Source organism: Macrotis lagotis, chromosome 2 (genome assembly GCF_037893015.1).
Source record: "Macrotis lagotis isolate mMagLag1 chromosome 2, bilby.v1.9.chrom.fasta, whole genome shotgun sequence".
Classification (NCBI taxonomy): Eukaryota; Metazoa; Chordata; class Mammalia; order Peramelemorphia; family Peramelidae; genus Macrotis; species Macrotis lagotis.
In genome coordinates this window covers 343,364,654-343,383,005 of record NC_133659.1, presented here as the reverse complement: position 1 = coordinate 343,383,005, position 18,352 = coordinate 343,364,654, and the positions used below count along the sequence as shown (strand labels likewise).

Genomic DNA, 18,352 nt, shown 5'->3' with positions numbered 1-18,352 from the left:
CACACATGCACACACCAGCATGCAACACACACATTGAAACTCATATGCATATATTACATGTGTTCTATGCAAACACAGACCTTGCAAGGCATATGCACATGAATGCACTCACATGTGCACTCACATGCACACACAACACATGCACAATTAATGCACAGAGGTACACACTCATATGTGTACATACATCTCAATTGAGGCACATTTACACAATCACATCTACACATACTTGACGTGTAGACCCATACACATGCAAATGATCATTCATGCACACACATACAAAGCAACCCACCTGCACACCCTCACACACACATGTGTGTGTGCACACACAGAGATGTATCCCTTGGCCTGAACAAGGGCAAGGAAGCCTGTGATCTTGTTCCTCTGGAGAAAGCCCAGGGTTCAGCCAGTATGACGTGTCTATCGTAGGCTTTGAACCCACGATTCCTGACTCTGCCATTGCTTCTCTATCTCTTCCACCAGGGTGCCTTTCTTGTCTTAGCTAAACACTGCTGAATCCTTCAGTCCAGAGTCCACTCCCACCCCCACCCCCCACCTCGGTCCCCCCAGCCATGTACTTTTTTTTTTTTTTAGGTTTTTGCAAGGCAAATGGGGTTAAGTGGCTTGCCCAAGGCCACACAGCTAGGTCATTATTAAGTGTCTGAGATTGGATTTGAACCCAGGTGCTCCTGACTCCAAGGCTGGTGCTTTATCCACTATGCCACCTAGCTGCCCTATGCCATGTTCTCTTTATGGAGGTAAAAGGCCTGGGCCAGCCCTGAGCTGGGTCTTTGACCCTAGAATGAAGACCTCACAGGATGTGGATCTTGAGAGGGAGCCCAACTCTCTGCAGTGGGGTGGGCTGGGGCAAGAGTGAGACCATGGGAGCCCCTGACTTACCATCTGTGTGACTTGGGCACCCTCAGTTTACCTCAGAGCCTTAGTGTGAAGAACATGAGATTAGCACTTGACCAGCCTCAGATATCTGAAGAAAGGCTGCTGAGATGGTGATTGGTGGGGCCTACCATGGAGCTAGCCCTGGGGCCTCTCCCCAGGCCTGAGACTGGTATGGAGGGGGTGGGGCAGGGACTGCTCCTGGCCTCTCCCAGCCACTCCCTTACTTCTCCAATTCCATTCCCTGAGGGGAGGAGGCACTAATTTGGTGTAGCAGCCTTATGTTTGCTTGTTTATATTTTTATAACAGTGATCTGCTTTATAGTGACCTGGTGTGGGGGAGGGGAACCATAGCCTGACCCTTCATGGGTCGATCTCTTTAGCCACTCCAGGATACTAAGGCTGGAGAAGTATCCATCAGGCCTCGCGCCTCACCCATGTTTCTTCCCAGGGCTCTGGTCCAGTCAGACTGTTGGGACTGACAAGTGGTATGTGGAGCTAGTATAGAGTACTGATTTTTGAGACCTGGGTTCAGGTCTGGTCTTCAGGGCTGCAGAGCTATAGGCCCTTGGTAAGTCACTGAGGTCCTCCCTGAGCCTCTGTTCCTTTACCTAGAAAATGGGTATGATATCAGCACCTTCTGGAGAACCTCACCTGTGGAGTCCTGAGCAATTCTGTGTCTCATCATTTAGGAAGCACATTAATGAGTAACTAGAGGAAGGTGAATAGAATGGGGGAAGGCAGGAGAAGAAAAGAGAACTGGGGGTTGACAGGCAAGCTGCCCGTGGCCTGATTACAGAGCAGTCTGAGGAGAGAGCCCACCGGCTTTGGGCACAACTAAGTGACTCCGATGGTAAGAAATGTTTCCTGACCAGAGGGGGAGAGGCCTTTCCTGGAGGTCTCTGGAGAGTGACTCCAGGCCCCCTAAGTCTCATGCTCCAGAGGTGCTCTCTCTGCCTCCCTATCTTCCTCCCCACTTCCACGCATCTGCTCAGGGCTCGATGAAAGAGTTCCCCTCATCAAGGGCCTCCCAGAAGTTCACTAGGTTAGGACCAGCAGGGGAACTGGAGAAGAACTGGCCTCTTGTTTCCAGCCCTTTGTAGTGAAGGGCAGTCCTGTGGAAGAAGAATTAGCCCAAGAGCAATGAGGTTCAGGTGATGAGAGCGCAACCCAAAGTGGACTGGACTACCTGGTGGATAGTGAGCCCATTCTCTTTCCCTGCCAGGGTCAGGCACCACCAGAGCCAAGGAGAAGCTGTTCGCTATGAGTGAATTGGAGGTGCTGGGATCAGGTTGTTCTTTCAGTATAGGTTGGGGAGATGCTTCTGAGGGTCCTTCTAGGATCTGTAGGTTGGGTTTTCTCTGTGTGCTTTTTTAGGAAGCTAGTTAGCATTCTCTCCCTCTGCTGCCCAGTACTGGTAAAAGCAGTTGTTGAATGAAGAAATGAGGATGAGAATGACTGAATGTCCCATTGCCAGTGGTTGGTGTAGGTAGTGGTACTGTTCAGTCATGTATGACCCTCTGTGACGTGATGTGGGGCTTTCTTGGTAGAGACACTAGAACAGTTTTAGCTATTTTCTTCTCCAGCCCATTCTACAATGAGGAACTGAGGCACACACAATGACTTTCCAGGGTCCCACAGCTAGGAGATCCCTGAGTTCAGATTTGAACTTGGGTTGTCCCGATTCCAGAGCCAGTAGATCCATTGTGTGACCTAGCTGCCCCTTTGGGGTAAGTAGCATGTTATCAGTGACTTAAACTGTGTAGTGTTGCTTTCAAGATTATGTTCTCTCTTTAGCTCAGAGGAGGTCTCTAGCCATCAAGGGAACATCAACCCCTTGAAGGTTGTAAGAAATGAGACCTGTTTAGCCAGCTTGGGAAGTGGGAGGTGGGTAGTTTAGGCAAACAGATATATATGGATTGTTTTTTCCACATGGGGACCTTTCTTTCCTCCATTGTGGACCACTTTGGGTGGTCTAACTGGGGCTCCATTCAGCTTTTAAGACAGTTTCAGCTGAGGTTCTTTCTGAGGACATTCTGGACTCTGCACACATCGTTTCCCTTTCTGGTCCACAGTTTCCTCCCCTGTAAAAGAGGGGACCCCTGCTCTAGATCCTCATTGGCCACGTGCATTCTTTCTAGGCCTGGCCAATGAAAGGCAATCTGGTGACCAGGAGGGACCCCTGACCTCTATGCCCAGCCTCCCAGTTGGATTGATGCCTGCTGACATGGCGGGGACTGAGTTGGAAGCGTTAGCAGAGATCGGTAAATGCCCTTGATTCCATTTCACTCCGTGTCCTGGAAGATCTGGGACCGCCATCACAGACAGATGTAAGCTTCAGAGACAGCGTGTTATTCTACTGTTTGCCATCCCCCCTGAGCTCCCGATGGAGACTTGAGGAGGGCAGGGGGTTGGGAATTGTTCTCCCAGTGGGCAGGGAGTGCCTAGTCTTAGAGATGAGGACAACTGGGCACCAGAGAAAGAAAGAGAACAGAGATTCCAAGCCAGGTCTTTGACTGCAGAAGGGACCTATCTATTCACTGGGCCTCAGCAAATTCAGTTTTTAGGAGGCTCCTGAGCCCTTATCTCTGGGGGAGATTGGGAGTCTGGAGCAGCCTCAGTCCTTGCCCTCAGGGAGCTTCCAGTCCAGGGAGCCCTTCTCTCATAGTTGTGGCTGCTTCTGGTCCTGGCCACAGACCCAGAGATGTTTGAAAATCTCTGAAATGGACATCAGAGGCTCCCTGCTTCATCTGAGAAAGGGGTGCCTGCTTGGGTTGACCAGTGAGTTTTTAGGTCCCTTTTTTATTCCTCCATCCATCCTATTGCATTCCAAACTGGCCTTCCCAGTTAGCCTTATTATCTCCATCCTCTGTCAAATCAAACCCCGAGAAAGAGGCAGTGGAAAGTTTGAATTTGGAAACTGAGGCTCAGGGTTCAAATCCTCCCCTTTGGCAGGATGCCCATAAGGGGCCATAGTGCAGAAAGTACTCTGTAGACAGCCAGGGGCAGGTGATGAGGATTGTTCTGGTTGGGGCTAGTGGAGCCTTTCTTATTGGGGAGGTCTGTTTCCAACCACTTTCCACCCTTCAAGGCTTGTTTCTTGCTGTAGAATTACAGAAAGACGAAGAGGAAATCTCCACCTTAGGAGCCCCAAGGATGGCGCTTGTGCCCGCCCCAGCCTGCGAAGACTCAGCCCTGAGTATGGACCATCCGTTCTATGATGTGGCCAGACATGGAATCCTCCAATTAGCAGGTATTTGAAGAGGAAGGGGACCTTGACCCTCCAAGAGAGGCTTGGAATGAATAGGTGCACAGTTAATAAATTGGGAATGAAAAAAATAATTTGTTAGTAGAAAGGCATGTGGCCTAGTGGTTAGAGGGCCTGTGTTCCAGTTCTGCCATGGTCCTATCCTGGCTGTGTGATTGTTCTCAGCCAGGGCTGAGTTATGCCTGGGGAAGGAGAAGAGCTACCAAGGTCCAGAGCCCCCTCATAACAAAATTCTCTTCTCATGTCTCCTTCCAAATTCCCCCCAGGGTGCTGGCTCTGTCACACTGGGAGATTTTTGAATGTGGGTCTAGCCAGGAGTCATAGGGCCTTGAATTGGGTTGGAGCTTTGGAAGGTAGGAGACTTCATCATCTGTGTCCTGGAAGGAGAGAGACCCCACCTTGCCAGTCACAGTCCTAGATGCTTCTGGAGAGATTGAGCCCCCCCCCCAACTTCTGTGGGGACCAAGAGCCCTCACATGCTTTTCATCTTCTCTTCTATTCTCCTGCTCTTCAAGTTCAGCCTCTCCAGCCCCTACCCCCACCCCAGACACCCAGTCATCTGAAGGAAAAAGAAAAAAAAGAATGGAAAAAGGACAATTTAGCTGATGCCAACCAAATGGGCCCTTTTGATTCCTTCTTTTGGTCCCTTAATAACAGCCCAGAGTGTGAGTTTTGTTGACAGGCCAATTGTTGAGGCCGACAGCCTGTTGGAGAGTCCTCTAGCTAGCTAGCCAATGACAACCAGAACTCGAACCCAAGACCAGCGCCCTCCTTCCACCAGGACCTGCTACCTTTATGGGGCATGGCTAGGTGAGACCTTGGCCCACTGATCGCCTCGTTCTACCTCCTTCCACTCCTCTCCCCAGTCTCCCCATCAGCCCTGTGCCTGCACCCGGCTCCTGCTGAGCCTGGCTTCCTTATAAGATAGAGGGAAAGGAGAGAGGACTGAGTCTTCTCCAGAATTCCAAATTGAATCCCTTGCCCGGCCTGGAGCGGATCTGAGCCATCGAGTTTGCATCTTTGAGACTGTCTGGCTCTCCTCACAAAATCTCCTCCTCAGGCACAAGACCAGTCTTCATGGCTCCACTCTGACCCACTGATCCTTTTTTTGGCTCCCCAGGGGATGACAACTCAGGACGGCGAGTCATCACCTTCAGCTGCTGCCGAATGCCCCCCAGTCATGAGCTCAACCACAGCCGCCTCCTAGGGTAAATCTACCACCTTGAGAGAGGTCACTGTCCCTGACCCATTTCTGGGTAATATAGGGTTTAGTGGGCATTGATGAAGTACCTGCTGTATACCAAGACCCTTGTCTCCAATAACATGTCATCCTTGCCCTCATGGGTGTACATCCCAGCCTCTGTTCGGTCCTTCTGACCCAGCCTCCAGACTGACCTAGCCTAGGCTCTCTCACTCATCTGGGTCTTGGTGTCCTGAAGGATTGCCTTACTCCGGTCAGGGGTCTGTCCCTACCACCCCTCATGACTCCTTCCCTCTCAGGCTTCACTGAGCTTTTTCCTTTCTAATACCCTTCTTCTGAAAGAGTTGATACTACAGCTACTGAGAAGAGACTAAGGTTGGAGCCTCCCTGGAGCCTCCCTGGATAGTGGGGAGATTCTAGAGGGAATTCCTGCTCAAAAAGTTCTTTCCAGCTCAGAACGTCCACGAAGCTAGGAAAATAATTTCACCCTTATTCATACCCTATGGGTGATTCTTCTAGATTGTTGTCCAAGAATAATGAATTCACTGTTCCACCAACAATGCATTAGTGTGCCCGTCTTCCTACAAATCCTCCAACATGGACCTTAGAGTATAAAAGTCTTTTCTTTGGGGGTTGGGGAGAGGCAAAAACTTGCTCTCCTTGACCCTAGAGGGTGTACATCCTTGAGAGCAATGAGAGGAGAACTTGGCTCAACCATTAGGAAAGATTTCCTAACTATTAGGAACTATTGTGATGAAGGGACCTGGCCCCTCTGTGGACCTCAGTTTCTTCATCTGCAAAATAGGGAATGGGAATTGATATCTCTGAGATATCTTCCAGCCCCAACTCTGTGAAGTCCTGGTAGGCAGGGATCCATGGGTTTGAGTATTGAGCACCACCGACCACCTGTGGGACCCTACCATCGAACCACTTCAGCAAATAGTTTCTTTCTCCCCTGTTAAAAAAAGAAAGGATAATTTCTAAAGATCCTGTTGACATCTCGTGTTCTATACAACTGGAAACCTTCTGGAAGTTTTCTAAATTGGAGATGACTCTAACCTCAGCACTGGCTTCTCCGCACAGTTGGCGCTCAATAGCCATGTGTAGAAGTAAGTTCTCTCATAAAGGATACACCCCAGTTGAGTTTTCAGAGCATTTTGATGCCTGATACAAGGGAGACCTTTCCAGTGGAGACAGGGCTGTGGGATCAAGGTGCGGTTAGTTCTAAGAAACCGATCTGAACAATACAATATGGCCTCCTTATGTCCTGGTCAGGTACCTGAAGTATACCCTTGACCAGTATGTAGAGAACGACTACATCATCGTCTACTTCCACTACGGGCTGATGAGCCGCAACAAGCCGTCTCTGAGCTGGCTTCAAAGCGCCTACAAAGAATTTGGCCGGAAGTAGGTCTGGGGTGAGACTTGGCCAGGTGGCAGAGGGTCTGCCTTGTTGGCACAGTCCCAAGGTGGGTGGAGGGCAAGTAAAATGAGCCCAAGGGACTGGGCAAGTCCTCCTTGACCAATCATTCAACTTTGAATGGTTCCTAAACCTGATGATGGTCAATTAGACATGACTTCGCCAAAGGTCTCTACACCTTTGGGAGCCACGGTGGCCCCAAGTATCCGTCCTGGTGGGGTAATCCTTAAATGATGGGACTGTGTACTTCAGAGAAATGGTCCTCCAGTGCCATAGTTGATAATAGATCTTTTGGGCCTTATAGAATAATTAATTTACAGGGATCTCAGAGGTGTCCTAGAACAACCCCTTTATCTTCCAGAAGAAGAAACAGACTCATAGAAGGGGAAAGGGTTGAACCAAGGTCACAAAATATAAAGACAGGATTTTAACTCAGGTCCTCAGTCACCAACAGGGTTGCTATTTCCAAGACACCAAATGGATTTGTTCTCAGGGTATTAGGGAATATGTTGACTGGCTTCATGCTGAGTGTCCCCAGAGTCATTGGCCAGAGAGAAGTAAGACAGATGCTTCTTAAGGAACCAACAATCTAGATACCTAAGAGGCAGCTTAGAACAGTGAAAGGAGGACCCAAGTTTTGGCAGCAACACTGTTGAACCAGCTCTGTGCCTCAGAGTAGTTTGTTGGGCCTTAGGCCCCTTATCTGTAAAATGGGTTTAAATGCCCTCTCACATTCCTCACAAAGCTGTTGGGAAAGTCTTCGAAGAGACAAGAGTCATTTTGGGGAGAAGAAGGGAAGGTCAAATGTAGAAGGCCAGAGTTGCCAGGCTTCTGTCCCAAGGAAAGATCTGAGAACAAGGAATGTCGGAGCTAAGAGAGCAGGCAGGGTGAGAAGGGCTGGGACTTAGATCATAGAGGATGAGAAGTTTAGAGACCTTAACTTTATATAGGGGAGGAAACTGAGGCACAGAGAAGGAAGAAACTTGTCTAGAGTCATGGGATGAATTGATGACAAGCTTCCAAGCTCTTTCCAGTGGTCCACTCTATCCATCCATCTGGCAGGCAGGCTGGTGACTCATTCAAATTTCCATTAACCTTAGCCTCGTTGAACCAAGAGTCCAAAGTTAAGAGTCTGGACTCACTTTTGTGGGCCCCTTGCTGAGGGCCTAGGCCAGCCTCTCCCGGTCTCTGGAGATATTTTCAGAGAAGAGCCCCCATCCCCCATTGGGAACTCACAAACTAACTGGCCTTCTTTCAACAGGTACAAGAAAAACTTGAAAGCCCTTTACATTGTGCATCCAACCAATTTCATCAAGATCCTGTGGACTATTTTCAAGCCCCTCATTAGGTGGGTGTCTATCCCCAGGGTTGCTCACTGGGTCATTTCTCTTGGGACATTGCCCCAAGAGAGGGTTAGCCCAAGGTTTTGCCTTTGGGTCATTGTATTTCTCCTGATCATGAAGGGACCCCCAGGGAAACTAATGATGCCCTCCTTGCCTTATTGTCCCACTCTGCATTGCTCCCTAGTAACCAGGGTGGAGGCAGCTCCAAAGGAATCACAAGGGAGAATTGCTTTCTGTTTCATTTTTTTTTAATTCTGATTTTTGGACTCAGCTGGGGTAGCTACCACCTGAAAAATCCCTTGGCTCCAAATCCAGAAACCCTGGATCCAAGTCCTGACTCCTTCTAATTCCTTGCTTATGACATTGGGTGAGTCCCTTTCCCTTTTTGACTCCCCACTGGGCTTTCATTCCTCTAAGTCTGACTTCTAAATATGCTGGGCTTCTCCACTGTTCCTCTGATCTGTCCATCCTTGCATCAATAACTCTTCCTAAGCCTCTCCTGCTTGCCAGATGTGTGCTCCACCCTGAGCATTGAACGAAGGGCAAAAAATGGCAACTGCCTGCTCTCAAGGGGCTTCTTTTCATACAGGGATGTTCACGTAGGCACACACACACACACACACACACACACACACACACACACAGAGCTAAAGAGAGGCGTGACCAGATCTTGAACCAAGGGATCCTGATTTTTCTGCTCCCTCTTCGTGGAGTGGCTTGAAGACTTTTAAAAACCAAGACCAGGGGGCGGCTAGGTGGTGCAGTGGATAAAGCACCCACCCTGGAGTCAGGAGTACCTGGGTTCAAATCCAGTCTCAGACACTTAATAATTACCTAGCTTGTGTGGCCTTGGGCAAGCCACTTAACCCCTTTGCCTTGCAAAAATCGTAAAAAAACAAACAAACAAAAAAAAAACAAGACCAGTATGAGCTGAAGGAGGAGCTGGCTGTTTTTTCTCCAGCAGGGGAAGCAGTGACTGCTGAGAATAATTTGGTACCTGGTTTGAGTGGGAATGAATTCAAGTCTTGGCTTTGGGAAGTTGAAGATGCATTTGACTCCAGGACTCTCCTGGGGCCTTCTCCTCTTCTCCCTCCTTTCATCCTTAGCTCTGTCCCTTGTTTTTGGCTGGGTCACTCTTTAGTGGTAAAGGGCTAGCTTGTGGACCAGGAGCTAACCTCTGCCCTACCCCCAGACAGTAGAGAAAGTGGCAGAAAGTGAAAGAGGCTCCTGGGGAGATCAGGAGCTCCCCTACCTTGGGAGTCTCCAAGCAGAAGCTGGAAGAGACATTCTTGGTTGGGTCTGGATGAACCCAGGGGCCTCTGAGGACTTGGCCTTCAATTCTAAGAGGCAGGGATTCTGGGGTCCTGGAACAATTCTTCCTGGCCTCAGTTTCCTCTTGGGTAATTAGAAGGGCTTGGACTCCATGACTTCTCACATTCCGTCCAGTTGTGGTCCTAGGCTCCCCTGAGGATGGTATCAGCTCCCCTCGGGCCTGTTTGAGGGGGCCAACAAACAGCCCCTCCCTCGTGCTCTCTAGAAAGGCTCAGGTGCAGCAGCCAAGACTCGCTTGCTTCCATTTTGTCCACGAGAGGGAGCCAGTGCCCACAAGTTGGCTGCTCCCATGGTAAGCTAATTGATGGATCGGAATGATGGGATTGGGGATAGAAAGGAAGAGGAGGCCGTAGTTTTCACCATTCATTAAGCTCTTGATGTGTGCAAGGAGAAAGCAGTCTCTGTCCTTTGGGAGTCAGCATGCCACTGGCTTTCTTTTCTGGTTTATGTTGACGTTTGGACTTCAAAGGTCATAGACCTAGAGCAGAAGGATCCTCAAGAGCCAGTTGGAGGAACTGAGGTCCAGGCCTTGGCGGGGGGCCTCAGAGGCCTGTCCCCCACTTTACAGAGGGCAAAACTGAGGTTCACCTTGCTTAAAGTCATCCAGGTTGTAAGTTGCCAAAGCTGGACCCCAGGCCATCAAATTTATCTCAAATTCCTGGGAGAGCTGGGAAGTTAAAGCAATAAATATGTCCTGCAGGAGCATCAAGATGCTTTTGGTTTCTTGAGGGGGCAGAGGTCTTTATTGCTAGCCTACTGATCAAGTATGAGTTTTTCATCCCAGCTTCTAGAAACTTCTTGCTGATGTGTCCCATCCACCCATTTTTTCCCTCCTCTGTTGTATGGGCCATCTTCTGACTTGACTCATTCTTCCTGAGGGGGCATCATTCACCTGGTCTCTGACATCTGTGCTTTCGCCAGCCCAGCCACCCTTAGCTGCCAACTCCACCTTCGCGTGGGGCCTCCAGCTCCCCCGGCACCAACTTCCCTAGTAGCTGTCCCTCATCAGAGATGCTGAAGAAAGATTCTGCCTCTAGGCTAGGCTAGGCTTGGCAGCCCTTGAGGTCCCACGCAGCTCAGTCTTCAATTCTTTTTTTTTTATTTTTTATTTTTTAGGTTTTTGCAAGGCAAATGGGGGTTAAGTGGCTTGCCCAAGGCCACACAGCTAGGTAATTATTAAGTGTCTGAGACCGAATTTGAACCCAGGTACTCCTGACTCCAGGGCTGGTGCTTTATCCACTATGCCATCTAGCTGCCCCTCAGTCTTCAATTCTTAATACAAATATTCTCATCCCTATCTTCCAAAGGAGGAAACTGAGGCTCTAAAGAGGAGGTGTTTCACTGAAGCAGTCATGGAGCTTACACCTGATTACAAAATAATGTGGGCTCCTTGAGGGAGGGTCCAGGCTTCGCTCCTTCCTACCTATTCTCTCCCCTAACACCTCCCATCTATGTCCTGCAGAACTTGTAGATGTCTGAGATCTTTGAGGGGGATATTGCCTTTTTTCTGAATCCTCAGTACTGGCATGGTGTCTGGCATACAGTCAGAGCTTAATTAATACTGACAGATCCCTAACATGGCCAGGGGAAGTGACCTGCCTGCTCTGAGGGTTTGTCACCCAGGTGACTTCTGCTTCCAGAATGCCTCTGGCTCCCAAGTGCTTTATCCCAGGAGGTGGAAATTCTCAGTGATTTTCAAAGAGAGTTTAATGATTTGGTTTGAGATTGGAATCTCATTAGAATGAGATGGCAGGGAGCTAGGCTATGAGAAGGCAGCCCCTCCTGTGGCTCAGTGGCCATGATGGCCCTAGAGAGCCAGGAATCCCAGTTGTGACCCTTCTTGGCATTGTGAATTAAGACAAGTCCCTTCTGCTCTTCCAGTATCAGTTTCTTCCTCTTTAAAATGGGATGATGACAATTGTAGTGGTTTTTCACTCAGGTCATCAAAAGGACAGGGAGCTCTTGGCCTTGTCAGGACTTGGGTTCCACAAGATACAAAAGCAACTAGGTAGCATAGTGGGGGGCAGCTAGGTGGCACAGTGGATAGAGTGATAGCCTTGGAGTCAGGAGGGCCTGAGTTCAAATCTGCCCTCAGACACTTAATTACCTAGCTCTCATCTCTCCCAGTTCCCTATCAGGGGCTCCTCCTCTTGACCCTGATCCTTTTCCTTTTTTTAGCCACAAGTTTGGGAAGAAGGTGACATACTTCAACTACTTAAGTGAGCTAAAGGAGCATCTCAAGTATGACCAGCTGATGATTCCTCCAGAAGTTATTCGGTGAGTTGAAGAAATGACAAAGGGGATATTGAGGAGGATAGTAGTGATGGTGATGATAGCAGTAGAGGGAAGCACACGTGGGCTCAGCTATGGTCAGAAACAGACCTAAGGATGGACAAGACAGGTATTAGACCAGGGGGGCAGCATATATGGAGGTGAGCTCCTCATTCATCAGTGGCAGAGATGGAGGTGTATGCCTGGAGGTCAGGGTACCCTTGGCCTAGGATCACCCACTTTTGCCTAAGGCCCACAGAGAACATTAGCCTCACTCCAATGAGATGGAGGCTTTTCACCCCAGCCCCCACAGGACTTTTCTGTAGGGCCTTGGGCCTCAGCTTCTGAATGAGAGCCTTGGTCAAATGATACCTGCTTCAAATTAATTAGCATTTATTTTATTATATTATATTATATATTAAGTCCATGCTAGGTGTTGGGGAGAAAAAACAAAGGGAGGGGATTTCCTGCCTGTGAGGGTCGATTCTATGGGGCTTTGTAAGAACTTGGACACAAGTGAGCAGATGTTAGGATCACAGCTGGAAAGGACATGGGAGGTTCTCATATCTACCTCCCTTCTTTTACAGATGAAGAAACTGAGAGTTAAGAGATGGTCACAAAGTATCTGAAGCAGGATTTGAACTCAGGTCCCCTGACTTCAGAGTTAGTCTTCTTTTCAGTACCTCATACTCCCTCCATGAAGAGTCAGATTAAATCTGAAGACCTTTGAGAGTCTCACCAATTTAGGGGATCAGGGAAAGCCCTTGTGGGAGGGGCCCCTGGAACTGAGCCTTGAAGGAAGCTAAGGGTTCCACAAGGCCATTCCAGGCACGAGGAAACAAGTCAGGCAAAAGCTTGGAGATGGGTCATGGTGTGTCCACCTCCAAGTGCCTGCCTAGCCCTCCTTTTCTGTGAGTCTCAGACACCAGAGCCTTGGGAATGCTTTGAGCTTCTAAGGGGAGGGGCTCTGTGACCTGCTGTGGAAACCCTCAGTGATGTGATCTTTGTTCTGTCCTCAGATATGATGAAGGTTTGCAGAACCTGAGGCTGGGCTGCCCTCCGCCCTTGGTGAAGACGCCCCCACCCAGGCCTCCTCTACCCACCCAACAGTTTGGTGTTAGCCTGAAATAGTAAGCCAAGGAGACAATCTTTTCTCTTATTTTCCCCAAATTTCTGAAGATTTGTGTATCTAGGGACAAATCTGGGATGAGCCTTTCAAAGCTTATCATTTCCAGGTTACCCTGCCCCGCCCAGGGGGTAGACCTCTGATGCAAGACCCAGGAGCTGGGTGGCTAAGTGGCGCAGTGGATAAAGCACCAGCCCTGGAGTCAGGAGTACCTGGGTATTCAAATCTGGCCTCAGACACTTAATGACCTACCTGTGTGGCCTTGGGCAAGCCACTTAACCCCCATTTGGCTTGCAAAAACCTAAAAAAAAAAAAAAAGAGTCAGGGGCATCCTTCTGTCTGCCAGTTATCTCTCTTTGCTTGACTAGGAAGTCCCTGAGGGCAGGTGCTTTGTTTCCTGCTGTCAGCCAAAGCTCTGAGCCCGGAGCTTCCCTTCTGAGTGTGACCAATATGCCCTTCTATAAAAAGGGGAACTTGCCCCTCAAAATTCTGTGATGTACTTGGGCCAGTCCCATTGCCTCGTTGCACCTAGTCTGATGACTTCTAAAATAGTTCTGTTAAGAATCTCACTCCCTACCAAGGAAATGTTTGGACCTGGCAGCCCGGGGCTGCAGCCCAGGGCTCTGCTCACAGTAGGAGCTTAATAAATGCTTGTTATTGCATTAGATATTTAGTCATTGGCACTGTTAGGGTCTATGTCCTTCATTCTCCATTAGTTCATGTAACATCAACTTTGCTGCCCATTCAAATAAATTCAGTAACTCCCACAGCCTGGACTTTGAGGCCTTCCACCTCATTTTGGGCCAGGAATCATGTATAGAGCTGGGGATGCAAAAAAAGGCAATAGCCTGCCACAGTCTGATAGGGCAAGAATATGCAGATATATAAAATACTGGGTGATAAGCAGAGGACAGGGTTGGCAAAGGTTTCATGTAGAGTATAGGATTTTGGTTGGCACTTAAAGGGAAACCAGGAGTCAGGATGTAGAGGGAGAACATTCCAGACATGAGGCAGGGACAGAGAATATGCCCGGAGATGAAGGGTCTTGTTCATGGGATGGCCAGGAGGGCAGGATCACTAGAGGGGAGGTTCTGTGGTTGGGGAATGAGATGGGAGAAGACTGGAAGGGTGGGAAGGAGGCAGGTTAGAATGAATGATAAACATCAACTGGTGTTTTGTTTTTGATTTGTGTGGGGTTGGCTTTTCATCTTTTTTTTTTAATCTTGTAACATTGCTGAAGTTATTAATTGTTCCAATTAGTTTTTCAGCTTACTATCTAGGGTGTTCTTTTTAAAAAAATTATTTAAGGCAGTGGGGTTAAGTGACTTGCCCAAGGTCACATAGCTATGCAATTATTATGCATCTGAGAATGAATTTGAACTCAGGTCCTCCTGACTCCAGGACCAGTGCTCTATCCACTGCACCATCTAGCTACCCCACTAGGGTGTTCTTTAACTACATCATCATATCATCTGCAAGATATGATAGAATTGTTTCCTCATGGCCTATACTTATTTCTGCAGTGGGTTGGGTTTTTTGGCCTTCTTGATGTAGGATTTATTTCTAGCACCATATTGAATGGTAATGGTGACAATGGACACCTTTTATTTTATTGCTGATTTTATGGGAAAGACTTCTAGTACATTTACATTTCAGATAGTGTGGGTTCTTAATTTTAGATAGATACTTATTATCTTAAGGAAAAGCTCCATTTCTATGCTTTTTTAAAACTGGAATTGAGATTTAAGCTTATCTAAAACCTTTCCTGCACTATCGCTATAACATCTAATTTTTGGCTTTTTTTTTTATCTTTAACATGATGAGTTATGTTAATAGTTTTTGTACTATTGAAACAGCCCTGCATTCCTGGTATGTAAATTTCTACCTAGTCTCGGTGGATAATCTTTGCCATAGTGGCTGCAGCCTCTTTGCTATTTAAGATTCTTGCATCCATATTCATTAACAATAGTGGTCTATAGTTTTCTTTATTTTGACTACCTGTTTTAGACATCAGGACTATATTTATGTGATAGAATTTGGTAAAATCCCTTCTTTTCCTTTTTTTTCCCAGTTTGTATGATATTATAATTGTGCTTTAACTGTCTGATAGATTTTTGTTTGTAATTCCATCTGGTTCTGGGTCAGTTTCCTTTAGTTTATTTAGGGATTAGTCAATTTTTTTTTTCTGAGTTTGGGTGGTGAGATCAAATTATAGCCTGTCAGTATCAGCCAGAATTAATAGTGCTAAAATTCCTGATTCCCCTTTGGGAAAAAGTCCTAATGTCTCTTATTCGTGAATATGAAACATGCCGAGCCCAGGGGCCACAATCCTCTTCTTGTGGAGCCTTTGCATGGCTCTGGGCTGAAAATCCATTGAGAGAAAGCCACTGCCTCCATGATGACCATGGAGAAATGGCAAGGGATTATCAGACAGACAACTTGTGATGCTCAGTTCTAATAGACATGTGTTCAGTGGTCCAGAGTTCTGCTCTTGGGCCACTCCTCTGGCCCTTTTGGCTCTGCTTAGCACACCAACACAGATCACACAACCCTCCTAACCAATTTGAGGAAAAGGCATTTTTGAGAATCCAAGGTGGAAATGCTGGTACCACACACTAGAAAGTACTGAATACTACTCATACAGTCACTGCCCAACAGAGAGAGAAGTGCTAGAATGCTACTAATGGAATAGATCTGGGGCTGACCAGATGGTCATGCCCATGGCTGCCTACTGCCAGTGCATATAAGTTGAAGAAGGAGGCAGTTTCTAGCAGAGTTATACTCTGGGGAAAGAAGTTGGACTAGGAATCATGTCTTTGTTCTAACTCTAGTTAGGTGACCTTGAACATGCCCCTGCCTCTCTCTCTGTGCCTCAGTTTCCTTATTTGTGAAATGGAGATCATTATTGCACTTATTGCTTCACAGGTCTGGACTGGAAAATTCCTTTTGTAAGCTATAGGGGATTCCATAAATATGAGCTCATATCATTACTGTAACAGGAGTTTTATATATTGACTCTCTTCACATGTAGCTGAGGTGGGATACTAACTCTTAGCCTGCTATTTGATTTGTTGCCATATTGATTCTCGTAATCCAGAAATACATTTGAATATTTCCTTATTAATTACTAAAATTTCAGCATGATTATTATTCAACAATTAGCTCTGAACCCCCAACCCAAGGTTACTTTCATTTAATCAACTGAAGAAACCTCTTTTCTAAACAGGTTTCTATATACCCAAAATCTTCACTTCCTAGGCTTAAAGATATGAAAATGACCATCTATACAAATAATTTAAAATGTAAATAATAACACAATAATTTCTAATATGGTAGCCATGAGAAAGATCAACTCCAGAGTCTGATTTCTCCTTTTTTCTGAAATTCTGCCCCACCATTCAGTTGTGCAGATGGTGGTCATAGTCTCTTCAGAATACTCTTCATTTGCAATTTAAAAGATAAATTCAGTCTTTTAAGAGACCAAGTTCTCTCCTTCTGTCTTGTCTAACACAACATTAACTCTTCCGAAGGACCTAACTCAACCTTTTTACAGGTAACTCTCCTCACAAGTCTGTCATAGTTAAAATTCAAACACTCCCCACTGAACCCCCAGGAGAGGTAGTTAAATTGATGCTCTTCAAAATTCTATTGCCAGGGACGGCTAGGTGGCAGCAGTGGATAGAGCACTGGCCCTGGGGTCAGGAGTACCTGAGTTCAAATACAGCCTCAGAATTACCTAGCTGAGTGGCCTTGGACAAGCCACTTAACCCATTTGCCTTGCAAAAAAAACCCCTAAAAAAACAAACAACCCCTGCCCCAAATTCTATTGCCTCTTTTTTTTTAGTTGTTTTTTTTTTTGCAAGGCAGTGGGGTTAAGTGGCTTGCCCAAGGCCACACGGCTAGGTCATTATGAAGTGTCTGAGGCTGGATTTGAACTCGGGTCCTCCTGACTCCACGGCTGGTGCTCTATCCACTGTTGCCACCTAGCCGCCCCTAATTCTATTGCCTCTTAAAGTGACTTTATACATTTATAGTAAGCATAGTCTCTGAGAGGAGATTTTATATACCTAGATTAGAATAGTAATATAATACCTGCCAATTATGTGTGTGTATCTGTGTATCATGAGTCTGTATGATAGTGATGTAATGGCTGATTAGAAGTGCCTTTATAATGTGTATTTATGATATTCGACCTATGATAAAAAGACTTGGGATAGAATGGAAAGATTAGAGGATTTAGAGTCAAGGGAATTGAGTTCAAATGTCATATCCCAGCTCCATTCCTTAACTACTTTATGACAGCAGACAAATCATTTAAGTTCTCTCTGTTCCTTTCTCTGTACCTCGGTTTCCACATCTGTAAAATGAAGTAGTTGTTCTGGATAGTCTCTGGCCAAATCCCAAATCCATGATCTTATAATTTAAGTGAAGATTGAGTAGACATTTGTCTTAAATGTTGGGGAGAGAAATTACAAGATGTATTGGGTTTGGACCAGATGACCTCTGAGCTTTCCTCTGAGATTCGAGATAACTGAGGCTTAAAAGCAGACCTGGGCAGGAAACATGGAGAGAAACTGATGTGGTAGCTCAGTCCCTAACTCTCCTTTTTCCTCATTTGTAAACTGTGAATAACCATATTTGTATCTGGAGCTGTGCCTGCTTTGCCTGGGGGCACAGACATGAAACATGTCCTCAGACAAAGATATGGGAGAGGCCCCTTGGCAATGGTCACTTGGGTGAGACAGTCGACCTTCTGGATGCTTCGTATTTTAATGCACTCATCTCGATAGCTAGTCATTGAAGCTGGAGCATAGCAAATGGCCCCGTGTGAAACCAAACTCTTGAGTGCCTTACAAGTCCATCCTCTAACCTCAGCCCATGGAGTTCACTAAGCCCACACCCCACCTCTAAGACCTGGGGACAGCCTGCTCAGTTGAATCACACAAGAGGAAAGCACTGGTTCATTCTTCCCAGACACCATTCATCTCCTTCTTCCCAAGCCTCAGCATGAAGAGCGAGTGGAGTGATGATTGCCATCACCTCAATGGTGCTAATTGGAGATGACACACTGTTGCTGGTTGAGTTAACAGTCCAAGAAAAGTAATTAAGAGATGTAAAGGAAACAGCGATTAGGGGATTCAGTGGCCTGATAATTGCTGCTAATTAATTTTTAATCATAGATTAAGTTGATGAAATGCTGAAGAGTCCCCTGTAAATTTGGGTGCAGAATTCTGAGAGGGTGCAATGTGACGGGACAGAAGGAGAACACACACTGATTAACACCCACTGTATGCAGAACCAGTGTTGGGGAGTGGAGGAGAAAGTTTGGAACAGATGTGACTACCCTGCCCTTTGGGAATTTGGACGTTAAAACAACAAAGCTGGGAACAAAGTAGGTGCTTAATAGATGTTCCTTGATGCAGTATTGTACAATCGACACATCCAGAGGAAGCCAACGGAGGGCAGTGTAAGGTCAGGGGAGTCTATTATCGGTCACGGG

At 47.0% G+C, this 18,352-nt stretch overlaps 1 protein-coding gene across 6 annotated transcripts in view; it reads left to right on the top strand.

Annotated features, from left to right (window-relative positions):
- LOC141515584 (rho GTPase-activating protein 8-like) overlaps nucleotides 1-18,352 on the top strand; it is a 103,149-nt gene that overhangs the window by 63,601 nt on the left and 21,196 nt on the right. For 3 of the 6 annotated variants that reach the window (XM_074227306.1, XM_074227305.1, XM_074227308.1), the window contains exons 2-8: nucleotides 3,033-3,155; nucleotides 4,001-4,144; nucleotides 5,280-5,367; nucleotides 6,636-6,767; nucleotides 8,042-8,128; nucleotides 11,634-11,732; nucleotides 12,746-12,856. In XM_074227306.1, coding sequence (XP_074083407.1) covers nucleotides 3,083-3,155; nucleotides 4,001-4,144; nucleotides 5,280-5,367; nucleotides 6,636-6,767; nucleotides 8,042-8,128; nucleotides 11,634-11,732; nucleotides 12,746-12,856 — 734 coding nt within the window. In that variant the 5' untranslated portion in view covers nucleotides 3,033-3,082. Of the gene's footprint in view, nucleotides 1-602; nucleotides 2,622-3,032; nucleotides 3,222-4,000; nucleotides 4,145-5,279; nucleotides 5,368-6,635; nucleotides 6,768-8,041; nucleotides 8,129-11,633; nucleotides 11,733-12,745; nucleotides 12,857-18,352 lie in introns of those variants that run through there. The other 3 variants (XM_074227307.1, XM_074227313.1, XM_074227316.1) reach the window with 3 other exon arrangements.